Genomic DNA, 18,099 nt, shown 5'->3' on the forward strand with positions numbered 1-18,099 from the left:
GAAGGAAAAAAAAGAAAAGAGAAAAAAAAAAAAGCCTCTGAAAGATCAGGCTCTAGGCAAACAAGCCTACAGGGAATGTTTTTTAAAAAAAGTTATTGCTTGGCGGAGAGGGCCCTGCCCAGTGTGTACTTCCCTTTCTTTCCTCGGCTCCATCCTTTTCATTATGTAACTGCACAACAGTGATCATTAATAGCCACGTGCTGTAGTCAACACTAAGCTGCCCTGAAATCTCCTACGCCAGTGTCATTAATCAAAAACAAACAAACAAACAAACAAACAAACCAAAAACTCTTCAATTTAGCCTCAGGCAGGTTTTTAGGACCAAGGCAAAAAGCAACCACACCCTTTGCCAAAATGTTATAAGAATGATGTCTGTGCACTTGTTAATAGTTTTCCACTCTGAAATTTGAGCTGGCTTCTAATTGTCATTCCCAGCCCTGCTGTCTTTGCTCACAATAAGATGGCCCATTAAAGCCATTTAAACATGTTTTTTTTTTTAATTTTTATTTTTAGTCCATAGTTCATAAGAAGCAAAGCCAGGCCCGCCACAGTAGCCTGCTTCTTGGGTATCAAGTCTGTTTTTGTCACCGCTCTATTTCTGTGAAGAGGCACAAGGCCCAGGCGCTCTCTCTCTCTCTCTCTCTCTCTCTCTCTCTCTCTCTCTCTCTCTCTGTCTCTCTCCCTTTCCACCTGCAGATCAGGATGTAGTTCTCAGCTACCACTTTAGTGCCACGTATGCCACGTGCCACCATGCCCCCCCCCCCATGATGATAATGGACTTAGCCACTGAAACTGTAAGCAGAGCTCCAGTTAAATGCTTTCTTTTATAAGAGTTGCCTTGGTCAGGGTGTGCTCCCTAATTGGTTGTCCAATACCAAGTGATCGGCCCTGAAATCATATACACACAAGAAACATTAAAAGGACTCATCAGATTTAATATACACATAAATCAGGGAGGAGCTATGAACAGGGTTAGAGGAAGGAGACATCGTGAGAGCTGGAGAGAGAAAAGGAAAGGAGGAAGTGATGTAAATATATTTTAATTAATTTTTTTAATTAAAGAAAAACTATACACTTCAGCATTACTCAAAGAATAACTCTTAATTGTTTTCTTCACAAAACGACACATTTAACACAGTATATAACTTCTGCTCTGGTAAATACCTTTACCCCTTCACTTTGAATTTTTTTTTTCCAGTACATTTTGGAGAGTTTAGACTGTCATGGTTCTACCTGAATACAGGCTATAGTTGAGCCTGAAGTATATAACTCAGACCCAATTCTTTTGAATAAACCACGTGACCTAGCTTGCTTGCCAAAAGTCATGGAGGCACTGTACATAGCAAGGGATGCGTGCGCGCGCGCGCTCGTGTGTGTGTGTGTGTGTGTGTGTGTGTGTGTGTAAAACCCAGTTCTCTTAAAGCATCAGCTACGGGGTCTGTAACTTACAGACTTGAAAAATTGGCATCTTACTTCTAATTGTGACTAATACACACACACACACACACACACACACACACACGCACACACACACACAAATAACTCACAAGGCTTATATGATTTTAGATGAAAGAAAAATATAAGGTTAAACGACAAATGTTCAGTTACAGAAATATATTGTGTTTCACAAGAGATCCTCCCTGTCTTAAATTTCGCTGCAGCCAAGAAGCTGTCATTCTGGGCCCCTTCAGCTGTGCTTCAGGCGCCATCTACTGTCACTCAGGGGGCAGAACCTGAAGCTCTGTCCAATCGGAGGCCCCGGGCTGAGGCGTATCCAATCAGACACACGGGACGGAGGGCAGGGGCGGGCTTTGGCTGGCGCCCTGCCTTTGTCCTGGGAGACGCCATCTTGGGCTCGGTGTCGCTTGCCCTGGAGGCTTCCGCGCACCTTTGGTGACGGAGGGACGCGGCAGGTGCTGGGCGATGGTAGGAGGACGCCGGCGTCCCCCAGAAGTGGGCATGGTGAGTGTGCGTGTGTCACCCGGAGGTGGCGGTGCGCGAGCGGGGAGCGCTGTGGCGGCGGGACCGGGGTCTGCGGTGAGGCCTCGCGGGCGTCGGTGCGCGCTGGATGCGCTGGGCTGTGGGGCTGCTGGAGCCTGGGCGTCCTGTCCTGCAGGTGCGGCGACAGCGGCGGGCTGGGCAGCCTTCTCTGGGCAGCTCTGGGCAGGCTGCTTGGTCCCTGCAGGTAGTGTTGTGGTGGGTTCTTTTTATAATGTCTGTGAGGTTTTTTTCCAAGGTGTGACCCACCGGATGCTTAGTTCCTCTCCCTTCCCGTGAGCCGGGGGTGGGGGTTGCTGGTTTCTTACAATTTTCCCAGATATTTGGGCATCGATACCCAAACCCAGAATCCCGAATGACAGCCCCGCCCCTCCTCGGTCCCTGTAAGCACCCCCCCCGCCCCCACCACCACTTTACCACTCTGCCCATGCTCTCAAATACCACCGTCTAGTCTCCATTATGTTAACTGTTCCTCCTTGTACGTTTTCAAATATGCAATACTGTATAATTTATTTATTTTATAAATCAAAAGTACTAGAGAAAAATAATCTCTTAAGGACTTAAATGTTTTTTTTTTTTCTATTTGTGAGCACAACATAAACATCACAAAAGAGAAAGGAAAACAGAAGTCATTTGACTCCTGAACATCCTGCAAAAAGGCATTGGGTTTTTACAGGAATGCTTTGTAAATTTGTTAGAGCATGCATGCTACCATACACCAACAAGAAGTAATACCTGTTAACTATTTGCATACCTAACTATCTGAGAATAACAATTTAGTTTTGTTTTAATGTTGGTCATATTTACACGTGTCTTCATGAGCCCAGTGTAGTCTTTTGAGGTCATTATTTCCTCATCTTTGGGCAGTCCCTAAGAGCTGCCAACTTTTGTTTGAATTTCATGAGTGCCATGGCTTTAGTTTTTTGGATCAGTCTTTTGCCCACAGAGTGCTCACCTTACAGTAATGCTCACTGTAGTTAGGAGAGGACTGAAGTGTTCAGTTGTTTGGGCACAGTAGGCCACACCTGGAACTGGGTTCAACCAGGAACAAAGCAATTGTTGAGGTGAGCATATGCTATTAATTAGATAACATAGGTAAGACTGAAGCACCACACCTCATCAGTAAAATTATCTATTTATACGTATGTGAGTATATGCCAATAGCATTCAGGTGCCTCAGAGGCCAGAAAAGGGCATTGCGTATCCTGCAGCTGGACTTAGCAGTTGTGGGGAGCTACTTGACATGAGTGCTGTGATCCGAACTTGGGTCCTTTAGAAGGCCAGCATAAGTGCTGAGCCGTTTCTCCAGCCCCAAGATTTTTAGATTACCTAAAGGCCAATTAATAAATAAGTCAACAAAAGATGATGGTTTAAAAAGCAATGAGTTTGCCTTGCCTTCACACTGTGTACTCCTGAGGCACATTAAGGAATATTGATTTCTAGGAGGGGCCGTATGGGAATTCTAATTTTGTTGACTCATGAGTCTTTTTTGGGTTAGGAATGGGAGTTCACACTTCTAGAAACATCAGTGTGCTGTGTGTATTTGCATCATTGTAGGATCAGTTTCAAGTGTTCAAAAACAGCTTTGCTTAGTGAAAAAAAAATCAAAAGAAAAAGATTCAGGATATTAGCTGTATCTTTCTCTAACTTCCAACAAGAGGAAGTGTGTTCTTTAATTAGGTCTTCAGGACACTTTGACAGTAAGATGTTCCAGGCCCAGTGGTTTGTAGTTATCTGTACAAGAAGTCATAAATTACCTGTAAGTACTGGAGGTGATGGCAATGATTGGCGTGCCTGTGGGACGTATTACACATGCTTTCCAGTTTCTCCTGTGACGAGAAATCAGAAATCTACGGCTACTCCTTGATTCCTTGAGTTCTGCCAGTGGAATAAGCGCTCACTATCTAGGACTGAAGAGGACAAGCTCAGTTACAAGGCTCGTGTTGTCTTCACGGGGACACTTGGTCTTTGTATTCAGGTTGAGTTGACTCTTGATCTTGGATCAGTGGCCTTTTTTTTTTCTTTTTCCCTAGAATATATAATATATAATATATAATATATAATATATATATATATATATATATATATTTTTTTTTTACTACTGGAGAGATGGTTCAGTGTCTTACTGATTCTTTAATAGTTAGTTTCTTACATGTACGCAATGTGTTAGTCATATTACCCCTGCTCCCCTCAGATACTCCCAATAGGTCCATTTCGAACCTTCATGTCCACTTCTTTCATGTACCCCAGAGTCCAGTTACTTAGGTCAGCTGCTTAGTGCTTCTTCCTTGACTTGGAACAGGTATAGAAACTTTTCTCTACAAGCAGAGGCTGAGTGATAGTGAGCTCCAAAATGCCAGCGAGTCACCATTAGTTCTCGGAATTCATAACCAGGACGGTCCCATTGAAAGGGAACGCTGTTTCCAGAGTTGCCTCTTTGACAGACACATCGCTCGTGAAGCTGTGAATGGGAAAGCGTATTAGTGTGGTACCTGCTCTGAAAGCTCCTTGAATACATCCATCTTTTTCTCTCAGATCCTTGTTATCTCCATGAGAGGAAGGCCCCAGTAGGCCACTGGAGTTCGAGATTCAAGATGCTCCAGTTGGCAGTCAGGGTACCCTCTGAAGTTCATCTGCCTCTTCAACTATCAGGTAAGTGTACATACCCCAAAAAGAGCCCTCTGATCCGAGCCTAAATTACTGACCAGCCCAATCATACTGTATTTAATAAATTTTGAATGGGCTTTTTATCTAGTGTAGATAATTATCACCCCCTATGATAGATAGGACTCCAAAGTTTAATGACACGTTGCTAATATTGGCAAAAAGTTGGCACTTCATAGGTACTGATTACCTTTAGCTGAAAGATAATGTTGGGTCACACAGAAACACATGTATACATGTATACATATGATTGGTGTTTCAACACACAGTACGTGTTATGCTGGCTTCATTCATTCATGGGTTGGTGACTCCACTGTTCCTTAGGGCCCCAGAGGCAGCCCCCTCCTGTACAGTTGAAGGTGCTGGGTTGAGGAATGTCTAATCAGGCAGTTAAACAGTAGGGGCAGGCTTTCCCAGTCTTGCTAGGGCCTTTTTACCCTGAAGCTCGCCATCTTCGGATGCGTCCCTAGGCTCAGTCTCCTCTACTCTGGAGGTCTAGGTGGCTGTGCTGTAGACACTGTTGCCCTGTGACGTGCTGGTGCGGGGAGTTCCATAGGGAGGTCGCTCGATGTCCTGGAAGCCAGAAATGGTGAGTGTGTGGGCCAGCATCTTGAACCAGGGACTCTAATTGGTGGGAATCATTTGTGACTCAGGAGTGTACAGGCTGGAAGCCTGTACTGGGTCGCTGGACCCCAGGGCCCCTCTCTGTGGGGTGGGTGATGGGCTGGTACTTGGGACCCAGGTGGCCTGACTCATTCCTGCAAGGTGACTTCAGTCCCCATTGGTGCTTTCTGTGCCTTTAGTTTCCTACTGACTGCAGGTTGGGCCATCATTGGGCACAGGGTATATTGTGTTCTGTTCCCAGATGCTTAAAAAAAGACTTCTAAACTATTATGAGTTTTGACTTTTAATATAAATGATACAACTTAAAAAATGTTTCACAATTTTATACCTATGTCTAGTACTTTTTGATCAACCCCCTCATTACTTATCACCTTCCTCTTCCCATTGAATATTTCTTCCCAATAAGTCCTTCTCTTCCTTTTTTGTTTATTGTTTATGTACTTATTTTTAATTTATAATTTATTTTATCATTTTTTTTTATTTTAATGGCCCACTGCACTTAAGTAGGATTGCTGGCATGAGCATGGGTAGGGGGTAATTGACTACAAAGATAGTTTAACCAGTGGCAACACCACCAAGAAGTACTCAGTGTTCATTGACTGCCGATACTCCCGAAGGAAGGGTGGGGCCTTGTACGGCCTGCCCCATCCACGATAGATCGTGATGGGCCCCTTCCTGCGTGGGTAGCCACTGCCAGTCTGTTTTCCCCAAGGCGACTCGGCCTACCTGTAGATAACATCTTTGGCCTCTTTCCTCCCTGGGTTGCTTGGGCTAAGGCCACTGGCCATCTTCTTCTCACCGATGTGCCTTTCTCACTGCATTTCAGCTTACAGTCTCTTCTTTTGTGTTTCCCAGTGTTCTTCCCCTCTGCTCAGAATAAAGTCTATCTTTTGTTACCCTGATCTTCTTGTGCCTGGGGTTACCATAGAGAGCTTCTGTTCTTCCATCTGACCCAAGATGCCCCCATTTTCAATCAGTTTTAATCTTTCTTGATATTTTTTTTTCACTGTAGGATTAAAAAAAAAAAAAGTGTCAAACAACTTGGAACTTCACACATTCTAGCCGACTGCTGTGGAAATGAGCTACATTCCTAGCCCACAAACGTAAAAGATGAGATGGAAACGCACCTAGATTTAGGACTGTACGTCTTCAAATGTCTACTGCTTCCTTGCTTCCTTGTACTTCTTTTTTTCTTTTTCCATTTCTTTCTTTTGTTTTTTGTTTTGTTTTTGTTTGTTTCTTTGTTTTTGTTTTTGTTTTTCTGAGACAGGGTTTCTCTGTAGCCTTGGCTGGCCTCAAACTCAGAGAGCTCCGTCAGCCTCTGCCTCCCTGAGTGCTGGGATTAGAGGTGTGCCCCACCTCGCCTAGCCTCCTTTTTACTTCTTATAAACTGGCATGTTTATACTGTCCATTCATAACTGGGTACTTTTGCTAAATGTAGTGGCTAACACCTGAAATATATGGCTGACATTTATATTTTAAGTCCTGTGGTAAGCACAGAATATTCTGTGCACCACTTGCATTACACTAATTGTTATCTTAAATAGTATAAGTAAAACATAGCTTAGGTTACACCACTAGTAGGGGTTGAGTGCTATTCTTATGGTTAGTATTTGTTTGGTCTTAGTTAACATTTAAGACAGTATAACAGCTTCCTTACACTGCTTGTTATTCCTGATGATTTTTGTCATGGTGATTTTCCAGGAAGATCAGAAACAAGTTTTTTCTTTTTTACTTATACTAACCTGTCCATCAAGAGCATAGAGAATTTGCTTCTCTGATTCAGAGTATCAGAGGAAAATGATTTCTTTCTCTGTAGTACATTATCAAACCTTATGACAAAGCAAAATGTGAACTTGTGGGTGATGCCCTCGACTTCCTCTTAGAAGACTATGCATCCCTTACATGTGAATCCTCTGGCTCCGCTCAGAAGACTGTACATCACTTGCATTCAGGGTGCAGGGCTAACCCAGGCAGCAAAGGGAGGCTCCAGGTTGGCTTGTGGGAATGCTCTGACTCTTCAGGATTTTATTCCGATAAAGGCACGGCGATCAGGGCTGTGGATGAAGTGCTCCTCCTTTCCCCAGAACGTCTCTATTGAAGCCTATGTTTAAATCCACATGCCAACCATGTAATTACCACTAATGAGGAAATATGTGTGGGGTGCTAAAACCGTGCTTCTGAACTTCCTCATCCAAAAGAAGACCTGGGTGCTAGCGCAGTGTAAGAGAATCTGTCTGTTTTGCCAAAGCCATGATTTGACCCCCGAGAACTGAAGAAATGAAAGCAAAAGAGGAAGGGAGAATTATTTTATTCTTGGATGGAAAGACACTCTAGGCTGTCACCTGGGAGACCTTATCAGGAACTGAACCAACTGCAGCTGTAACTATCAACTTACACAACTCTGACCGAATTTCATGTTCACCTATTATAGCAACCCGAGGTAACTAATACAGGGGAAAGCATTGAATTTGGAAGAGTAGGAATTAAACCTACACTACTCTGTTGCTAGTTTTGTGTTAATTTTTAAAGAATTCATCTATTTTTTTGTGTGGCATGTATGTGGAGATCAGAGGACAACTTTTGAGAGTTGGTTCTTCTACCATGTGGGACCAGGTTGTCAGACTTCCTGACAGTTATCTTTACCCTCTGTCCTATCTTACCAGCTTGCAAAAAATTTTTTATAACAATATTGAAATCAACTTATCTAAGAAGAAAATTTACTACTTAGGAAAAAATTAATGAAACTATGATGTAGACTTTATCCATTTATTTATTGTATTTTTGTGATGTATAATTTTATGTTCATAAATGCAGTTTTTGTTAATTTTTGTATAACCTTAATTTGTTTTATTCTCTGATAAGTTGGTATGTTTTTGTTGCTATAGTAGGTACCTTTAATTTGGTATTTTGTTATTGTCTGGACATACCTGATGTGTAAACATTTTCTGTGTGGCTAATTTTGCTTGTCGGCTTGACATAACTGGGACGAGGCAACTTCAATTGAACAATTGCCTCTATTAGATTGACCTGTGGTCATATCTGTTGGGAATTTCTTGGTTGCTGATTGATGTAGGAGTCCCTGCTCACCGTGGGTGAAGCCATCATGGGCAAGAAGGCCTGGGCTATAGAAGAAAGGCAGCTGAATAAGCTGGAAGAGAAGAGCCAGGAAGCAGCATTGCTCTGTGGTTTCTGCTTCAGTTCCTGCCTTCAAGTTCCTGCTTGAGCTCTTTACTGGGTACCCTTGATGATGGGCTCTGTCTAATCTGAAAAATGTCATAAATTCTTTTTTCCTAAAGTTGGTTTTGGTCAGTGTTCTATTGAAGCATAGACAGCAAATTAGAATAGTTACCTGTGTTATTTATTTATTTATTGGAATTTTGGTCAGTGGTTTATTGAAGCAAAGCAAGCAAATTAGAATAGTTACCTGTGTTATTTATTTATTTATTTATTTATTTATTTATTTATTTGCATTACTGGGTATTGAAACCAGGGCTTCATATGCTAGGAAAGCCGTCTACCACTGAGCTACAGCCCAGCCCTTATGTCACTTGTATAGTGTGGTTATCGAATCCTTCTGATTGGAATAATGTCCAATGGATTCTCTTGGGATTCTAGGTATGTGTTGTGACAATGATGGTTTTTCTTGTTTCTGTTTCGTTGGATTTGCCAGTGGCCATCATAGAGTATTAATACTTTTGATCGAGCATCATGTTTGCTCTCCAGTTGTGTGGACATTTCTTGGGAAGACATCAGATTCTCATTCACCCAGACGACACACCAATGACAGGTGAAATGTACTCAAGCTCTGGTGAGCCAGTGAGCTTTAGTTAGGGTTACTTAATAGGAGCATGAGTAAATCATAAGATGTTACACCACTGACAAGAATGTCTTTGTAACTATAAGTCTTTTAGAAGGATTGGGTATTTGTGAACCCCTTTCCTTGTAACTATCAATTGCCTATAAATCAGAGGTCAGAGTTAATGATGTAAGTGACCAGTGTTATTTTGGTTCATGTAATTTATGTGTTTATGGCACCCCATGCCTCTTTTTAGAATCTTTGATTTAGGAAACGGGTAATGGTCACTTTTATGCGAACCCATGCAGTAGCAGTTCTTTTTGATTTAGTGAAAAAACAAAAGTTTGGCGATACCTGTAGTTACTACTTTTTAAAGCAGGTTTAATTCTTCACATTTTTATGTATATGGGTGTGTGGACTGTTTTGCCTGCATGTCTGTGCAATGTGAGTAGGCCTAGTGCCCTTGAACACCATTAGATCTTCTATATTGGAGTTCTAGATGCTTGCGACCTACCATGGAGATGCTAGGAATTGAATTTGGGCCCATTGGAAGAACAGTCAGTCTAACTGCTAAGCCATCCCTCCAGCTGCTGAACAAATACCTATGTATGTAATGGACTACTAATAAGTACTTGAAATTAAATTGTCAGAATTCCTTAAATGCAAAAAACCATTGGGTAATAAATGATTTGAACATCTACTGGTGCTATCACACATCGCAACATGAGCATACTCAGACCCAGTATTCTGTGTAGTTCATTTAGCCTGTCTTGTGTCCTTTGTGCTGTTGTAATTGGACTGCTGTTGCTTCATATTCATGAGAACACACCCAGAAAATAATTTGACATTTCTGTCTTGTGTAAATAGCAAATGTTTTCTACTTCATTTTCCTGTTGTATATAGAACATTGCCTTTTTGTACATATCAATAATGTGTTTATACTTGTTCTTTGGGCTATATCAGGTTCTCTCCTGAGGAGAATTTTATTAATCCTGTTCTTCCTAGTAATAGGGATTGTTCTGCATCTTTAAGGGAAGCTGGATAATTACATTTTCTTGAATTATTAAATTCATGTGTAGGTAAGATATTACTTTCTCCCATGATACAGAATACAAATCAAGTTTTGTGTTATGTAAGACAGGTGTCCACATAGAAGGATGAGCTCTTGGCTGAGAAGAAGTGTGTCATTGCAGGGATTGGTGTCATTTGAGGATATAGCTGTGGAATTCACATGGCAGGAGTGGCAGGACCTGAGTGAAGGTCAGAGGACCCTCTACAGGGATGTGATGCTGGAGAACTACAGCAACCTGCTGTTCTTGGGTGAGTGAAAAATGGAAGATAAACTATCAGAGCTAATTGGCCTCATCACTGAATGTCTCCTCAAATGAAGATACCTTCTTTCTCTGTCTGACTTACAGGGCACTGCAAGACCAAACCAGAGTTGATCTTCAATTTGGAGCAAAGACTTGGGTCATGGATTGTAGGAGAAGCCTCACTTCAGAGCATCCCAGGTACCTCAGTGCGTACTAGTTAGAGATTCAGATGATGAGAACTAATCAGATATGGTCAGAATATTTATCCCTACCGAAGTCTTCAAGGTGGTCTATCCATGATTAGGACATTTGTCTAATACATTCTCCAAAGAAGACTGATTTTCGTTGTTATTGAATTTTTAAAAAATTACTATAATTCCATTCCCAATATGGATCTTAGAAAAAGAACATATATAGTGTTTTATTTTATGAAAAGTTTATTAAACTGAGTTCTAAAGAAGTAGTTACACATTTATTTTATGTAGGTAGTTTAATTCTGAGATGAGTTTTTTCCAAGTTTGCTACATAATAGGCGGGTGGCTATCTACCAAAGACTTGATAGTTGTCATGGGTGTTACTAAAAGAGATACAAATTCATAAATGAATAGCTCAAGACTAGTATTTAGTCATAGTTACTGTTATAGCTACAGGTGAAATTTGAGAGAATGGCATCAGAGCTTTCCAGAGTAAAGTAATAGATTAAGAATGCTTTATGATTCTCTGAATATAGAGAGATAGGATAATAAAGGAAAAACTATCCTAAGTCTTCAGGTCAGCTAAAAAGAAGAAAAACAAAACTATAATGTGTACACACACACATACACACACACACACACACACACACACACACACACACACACACACACACAGAGGCGGGGGGGAGGGAGAGGCAGGAGGCAGCCTATAAGTATCTCCGTGTGTGGAGAAAACCCAAAGCCATAAGTACAAGCAAAGCCTGGAGCATGTAGGCAGCCCTTTGGACGACTAGACATAGGAGAAACCACAGTTGTCAGAGGCTGACATACATTTGAGTGTTCCTTGCCTGAAAGTAGCTTCTTCAAAACAGACTAGCATTGGAGAAGAACCAGTTGCATTGTTCCTTTACCTTGAAGTGCTATACCCAGACTTTGAGAGGATTCTTATTCAGTTTTTGAGACTGAGCTGTACTGTAGACATGAAATCAAGAAATAATCACAAATTACAGAGGATATGTACATGCTATCACCATTATTAATTTAGCAAATTAGGAGACCTTTTAAGATTTAGTGTGTATCTTTTAGTAAGAATCCTAAATATAAATGTTCTTAGTTTTAAAGCAGATGGCCAGAATGGAAGAAAAAATAAGATCTTGTTGTTTTCTGTGTGTAGCATCTCTTCTCACTGGCAGAAGTACATGTGGATTTAAAATATGAACAGTGGTTTTTTGTTTTTGTTTTTTTTAACAAACAGTGTAAAAGTACTCACCAATAGCTATACTCCTACGAGTAAGCCAACTTCATGTCAAATTAGTTTAGAAGGGATAAAGAATAAAGAAATTTACCAAATATTTATAAAGGAATCAATCCATTAAAAGGTAATTATTCTAAATATTTATGCATTGAATAATGTTGTGCTGAGTGCCATAGAAATATTTCTAAACACAAAGGAAGACAGAAGTTCTGGATAGAGCAATAGTGCCTTCAGTATTCTAGGAGTGGATGGCATATTCAAAAAAAAAAAAAAAACTACAAAGAAATCTGAGCTAGACAACATCTACTTTCATGTGTGAAATATCTACTGGAGTTGAATAACTAAAACAGTCTACGATCAGCAGTAGCTAACTGAGGAACAAGATTTAACAAGGAAACATAGCTAAACAGTAGTGTGTGTCAGTGAGACTAAAGAGATATATACAATATAAACTATCTCAGTGGCTGTGAAATATACATCTAAGCTTTCTCTAAAACAAATCAAATTTGAGGTTGTAAAGCTCTAATAAACAAAAAATATTGGAAATAATTTCTTTTATCTTTTAGCATCAAAACTGAAAAGGCTAAAAGCCAGTAGTCAGAGAAATGAAAGAAACTAAGCAAATATGTGTTTGAATACAGTTTTGAGTGATCTGTAGCTCTTAGAAAAATAGGGGTTAAATTCTTTAGGATGAAGTAAACTCAAAGTAGTAGAATAGGCAATGTCTAGAGGAAGGAAGAGAACCTTCAGGTCTGGTCTGAGAAAGGTAGATGTGAATATTATCAGAGTATATTGTATACAAGTATAGAAACAAGACAAATACAGAAATCTCTTCATATATCAAAACAACCTAATACACCTTAGGTTTGTACAATTAATGTGTGCTAAATTTAGAAATTACATATGACATTGAGTTAGGTAAAGGAAAATGAGTATCATTTTGTTAAGGTATATAACAATTTTTCTAATTTTTCATTTTTGATAAAATGATTTAAAAGCAAATTGGTAAAGCATAAAAGAAAATTAGGTGTGTGTGTGTGTGTGTGTGTGTGTGTGTGTGTGTGTGTGTGTGTGTGTATGTATGTGTTATCCTTCTAGTGGGAAGGAAGATAGCCTATATGTTAATATGCCTCATTGTCATTTAGATTTCCAGAAAATGATTACTCTGAACAAGGTCAATCCAGAAACCAAAGCAACACATGTGTGGCAAGTTGCACTGGACAGTGATTCATCAGAGGAGTTGGCTGGACTAGGGAAGACTTTCAGTGTGAGTGCAAACCAGGTTTCAAATTGGAATATAAAGAATGAGAACTCACTGGGAATGAGTCCTAGAAAGCTTATTCTGTGGAAGGATGTGTATCTTCAGAGTGATTCTGATGAGGTGGAAGAACCTGATGATGTTAATGGAACTGTAAAATCCATCAAACATCCAGAGCATGTTAGTCTGTTCAAATCTCACAATTCCCAAAGTTACTTTCAAAGTCTTATACCAGGGAAATCCTTCAACACAAAAGCAGTATTTCTTACTCATAAGTTCAGTGAATATGCAAAATCCTTATGTGATACAGCATTTATTGGCAAAGAGATGGCTCAGATAAGAGAGAAGTCTTTTGGATGTAATGTATCAGAGATAAAGTGTAACAAGTCTGACATTGATGAAAAGGAGCGAATACACCTGGGAGAGAAACATTACAAATGTAGTGACTTTGAGAACCCTTTCATTACTGAATCATACCTTCCAAAACATATGGGAGAAAAGCTGTTTGTCCAGAAGGAATATGACTTTTCTCAGCAGTCAGAAGTGAGTCTGCATCAGAAAATCCACAGAGGGAAAAAGTCCTATGAGTGTAAAATATGTGGAAAGTGCTTTTATTGGAAAACAAGCTTCAACAGACATCAGAGTACTCACACTGGTGAGAAGCCCTATGAATGTACGGAATGTAGTAAAGCTTTCTGCCAGAAGTCACACCTCACTCAGCATCAGAGAGTTCATACAGGTGAGAGACCATATATATGTTTCGAATGCAGGAAAGCTTTCTACCGTAAGTCAGAGCTTACCGACCATCAGAGAATTCATACAGGTGAGAAACCATATGAATGTAAGGAATGTGGGAAAGCTTTTTGCCAAAAGCCTCAACTTACTCTACATCAGAGAATTCATACAGGTGAGAAGCCCTATGAGTGTACAGAATGTGGAAAAGCCTTCTCCACCAAGTCTTATTTAACTGTACATCAGAGAACTCACACAGGTGAGAAACCTTACGAATGTACAGTCTGTAGGAAATCATTTATTTGTAAGTCAAGTTTTAGTCATCATTGGAGAACTCATACTGGTGAAAAACCCTATGAATGCAAGCAGTGTATGAAGACCTTCTACCGTAAGTCGGGTCTGACTCGACACCAGAGAACTCACACAGGTGACAAACCCTATGAATGTCAATTATGTGAGAAAGCTTTTTACTGCACTTCACATCTTACAGTACACCAGAGAACTCACACAGGTGAGAAACCTTACGAGTGTAAGGAATGTAGGAAAGCTTTCTATGATAAGTCAAACCTGAGACGCCATCAGAAGATTCATACTATGGACAAAGCCTGTGAATGCAAACAATGCAATAAATCTCTTCTGGGTGACACTTCTCAACATGAGACACTGTACTATGGATATGAAGAATGCAAGAAAACTTTCCACCATAAAACAAATTTTACTTAAACATCCAGCACTCTTCTTACAGGTAAGGGAACCCTGTGATTGTAAAAAATATTGGTAAGCACCCACAAATCAGATCTTACTGTACATAGGAATACCCCACACAAGGGATTAAACTATATGAATAAGCAGTGAAGGAAACTTTGTTTCATGTTTATCAAAGTACTCTCAATTGACTGTGGCAGATTAAATTGTTAAATTGTCAATTACATTCATGTAGCATAAGACAGATGCTTATGGTGGAAGGTCGCTTGTACTTGGGCAACAGAAGACACCCGGGCTTGAAAGAAAACAGGGCAAAGTTTTCTACTTGACGTTCTCCTGACATACCAGAACCCAATGATGTGAAACTAGTGAACGTGAAGAATTTCCTTAAATTCTGAGTAGAATTTAGAACTCGATTGTTGGATGTGTTGGTGCATGCCTGTAATCTCAATACTTGGAAGGTTGAGGAAGGATGATCAGGAGTTATAGTCTAACCTTAGCTACAAAGCAAGGTCAAACCCAGCCTGGGCTATACAAAACCTTTAAAAACAACCAACAGCCAAATAATTAAAATTCAAGAATTTGGGAATCAAGAACTTTACAAACCCTATAAAGCCATAACATTTTAAGGACAAGAATACTATTGAGCAAAATGTTGGTATACTTCACTTCCATTTGAATCAAAGATGCTATAGGAGTCCTATTTGTGTAGATTTTATAGAAAGTTGTGGAAATTATATGACACAGAACATCACTTCACTCATGAAAGTGACCCCACTTGAATTTAAGCAGTTAGGAGGGCTATGGATGTAGCTCAGTGGCAGAGTGACAGCCTGGGGTGTAACCTGCCTTTCATATAGGTTACCTCTGTTATAACTTAAAAGGTTTTATTATAGCTGTGCATGTGCTCCATAGCAGGTATGTTAAGGTCAGAGTACAAACTTTAAAGTCAGTTTTCTCCTACCTGGTGGGTCCTTGGTATCACACTCAGGTTATCAGGCTTGGTGGCAAGAGTCTTTACCCTCTGAGATGTCTTTCCTGCCTCTGTATTTTATACTCACCAACTGTTGCAGAAGAAAAGCAATTCTAGAGATAGTCCAGACAGTCCAGGTCGCATTATTGAGAAGGACTTTTTAAAAAATCACTTTTCAGTGTGGAGATAAGATCTTGATACAAATGTCCTGGCTGATATCAAAGTCCTGCTCTTCCTACCTTAGCCTTCTGAGTGCTTAGATTACATGTATGTGTGACTGTGTCCAGCCATAACATTTTAAGGCCTAAAAAATTAAGAGTGAAAAATTCTGGAGCTTTTTTGGATGCTGTGTGCATGCATGGTTACATGAGACCCATCACCATGCTTAAAAAAAATTGAGCAAATGGAAAGATTTGATTTTACAGCTCACGGAAAGGATGCCAAGTCTGTCAGGATGTGACATTTAACATTTGCTGGAACAGATATTTGTATCTTGGTCATCAGAGAGAAACGGAAGGCAGGGAAGCTGAAGAAGGTAATGAAAGAATTGAAATAAAACACCCCTGTTAGGATTGTGTTAAAAATTCTAAAATCTAAAAAAGATTCTGTTCATATAACTTGGGTGTAAATTGGAAATAATAAATAATTTAAAATATTTCAAATTGTATTTAATTGTGAACAAACAAGCAGGATGGTCATTCCCAATCAGCATAAATTTGCCTCAATCTGGGACATTTGTGGTTGATATAAATGAAAGTTGGTAGGGTGATAGTTAATACTGAAATCTAGTGGCCAGACTTGAACACATATCTCAAAGTATAAGTATGGTTTTTATTATGTATATTGCTTTAGAAATCTGAATTGGGGGCACTCAGTACAAGTGCAGAGAGTTTGCCACATGTGTAACAAATACATTGAGAGACTACTTAGGTGGGGTCCATACCTTCTTATGTAGTTCTGGTTGTAATTTCAGACTTACACAAAGTATTAAAATACCATGGTTCCATTATTTAACTTGGTATTGCTGTGGCTAACTATCTGACAGAACCAATTTAAGGGTGTAAATATTTACTTTAAATCATAGTTTCATATAGTCAATAGTTACTTGACCCCTTACCATGGGTAGATCATGGTTGGTAGAAGGCTTAGCAAGCACTTTTTAACCTTAAGATAGATAGAAAACAGCAAAGAAGTGGCTTAATACTAGGCTTATTATTTAAAGATACGTGGCAGCGACATGCATAAAAAACAAAGACAACTCCCCCCAAACAAACAGCAAACAAAAAAGCCGTTCTGAAGTTTACATCACCTAAAGTGTTGCTATAATCTGAGAACCAAGCACCCAGGACACATGCCTCTGGAGGACCTTTTCAGGTTCAAGTCAGAATACACAACTGTCACATTAACAACTACATATCAGGTCCATGCGTTGTATTTTTACAAAATTATTCAGACTGAAACTGAGGAGCTATCCACTGTCCCGAGAGGGTGATTGATAATGTATTTTCAAAGTTTAACCAACGAAAAGCCTGCTGTTGTGTCTAATATAAACAATTCATGTTAAAATGCAGAAAGCTGCTACACAATTGTTCATAGTTGACATAATCTGAATTAAAGCGTTTTTGGTCAACAATTGTTGTTTTGTCTTCTTTTTTTAATTACATATTTAGTTTAATTATAACTATCACTTGCCCTCTTGCCCTTTCCTTTATTTAGTTATAACTATCAGTTGCCCTCCTACCCTTTCCTCCCTCTGGGTGCTATCTCCAAGTCCATGTTTTCTCCTCACTCATGTTGATAGCCTCTTCTTTCATTATTATAGTTACGTGTATACCTACAGATACAGAGAGATAAGCTACTGAATTCATTTTTGTTGTTATGTATGTGGATCCAGCACTGACTGCTTTGTAGTGGACAATCATTTAATTGGGCTTCATTCCTGGGAGAAGATAATTCTCTGCCTCTCAGCAGGAGTGTTAATCCTACTGAACGAGAGTAAAGACCACTGGTTCTTTTTAAATTAAGGAGGCCTCTCCCCCTTTAAAAATATAATTAAGATAGCTTTTGTTTCTGGTAGGCCTGTGTCCCTAAGTTGGGGTTTGAGGGAGTAGCCACAAACAAAAGGAAAATAAATTTAATATGTACCCCAAACATCAACGCCAAGGGGTTTGCAAGGATGTTTTGTAGGAACTTGGCAGAACATCTTATCAGGGTGAAAGCCTGGGTATAGGATGAGGAACATGTTGAAATTTCACAAAATGTATCAAGAAATGATCCAGCAGAAAACAGGAATGAACTTATCTTGAGCTTGTAACAGGATGGCTTCTAAGGATGAAGTCAGCCTGGTCCATCAGTTGCCTCAAGTTCTTTGTCTAGGTGTGGGACTCTGAGATTTTTTTCCTCCCCTTCGCATTAGCCTATGGTTGTTCAGGTCTTATTTACTGTCTTAGTTATTTTGCTATTGCTGTGAAAAGCTGCCATGACTATCACAACTTATAAAGAGAGCGCTTGTATTAGCCTAGAGTAACAATTCATAGAATGACTCTATAAAGGGGATTTACTAGAATGACTTCCATGTCCAGCA

General features: G+C 39.8%; 1 protein-coding gene across 13 annotated transcripts; it reads left to right on the plus strand.

Annotated features, from left to right (window-relative positions):
* The first annotated feature begins 1,814 nt into the window (after positions 1-1,814).
* LOC311585930 (zinc finger protein 39-like) lies at positions 1,815-17,148 on the plus strand. Of its 13 annotated transcripts, XM_084761680.1 has the most exons (7): positions 1,815-1,962; positions 4,534-4,650; positions 5,156-5,251; positions 7,329-7,729; positions 10,227-10,405; positions 10,504-10,596; positions 12,993-17,148. In XM_084761680.1, the coding sequence occupies exons 4-7, from the start codon at positions 7,704-7,706 to the stop codon at positions 14,558-14,560; spliced, it is 1,866 nt and encodes a 621-aa protein (XP_084617806.1). In that variant the 5' UTR covers positions 1,815-1,962; positions 4,534-4,650; positions 5,156-5,251; positions 7,329-7,703; the 3' UTR covers positions 14,561-17,148. The 13 variants fall into 13 exon arrangements, with proteins under 13 accessions (XP_084617806.1, XP_084617808.1, XP_084617815.1 ...); XM_084761682.1 differs by lacking the exon at positions 7,329-7,729 and having other exon boundaries at positions 5,133-5,251; positions 10,279-10,405; XM_084761689.1 differs by lacking the exon at positions 7,329-7,729 and having other exon boundaries at positions 10,223-10,405.
* The last annotated feature ends 951 nt before the right edge of the window (positions 17,149-18,099 follow it).

This window comes from Acomys minous, assembly GCF_964271855.1.
Source record: "Acomys minous genome assembly, chromosome: 16".
Classification (NCBI taxonomy): domain Eukaryota; kingdom Metazoa; phylum Chordata; class Mammalia; order Rodentia; family Muridae; genus Acomys; species Acomys minous.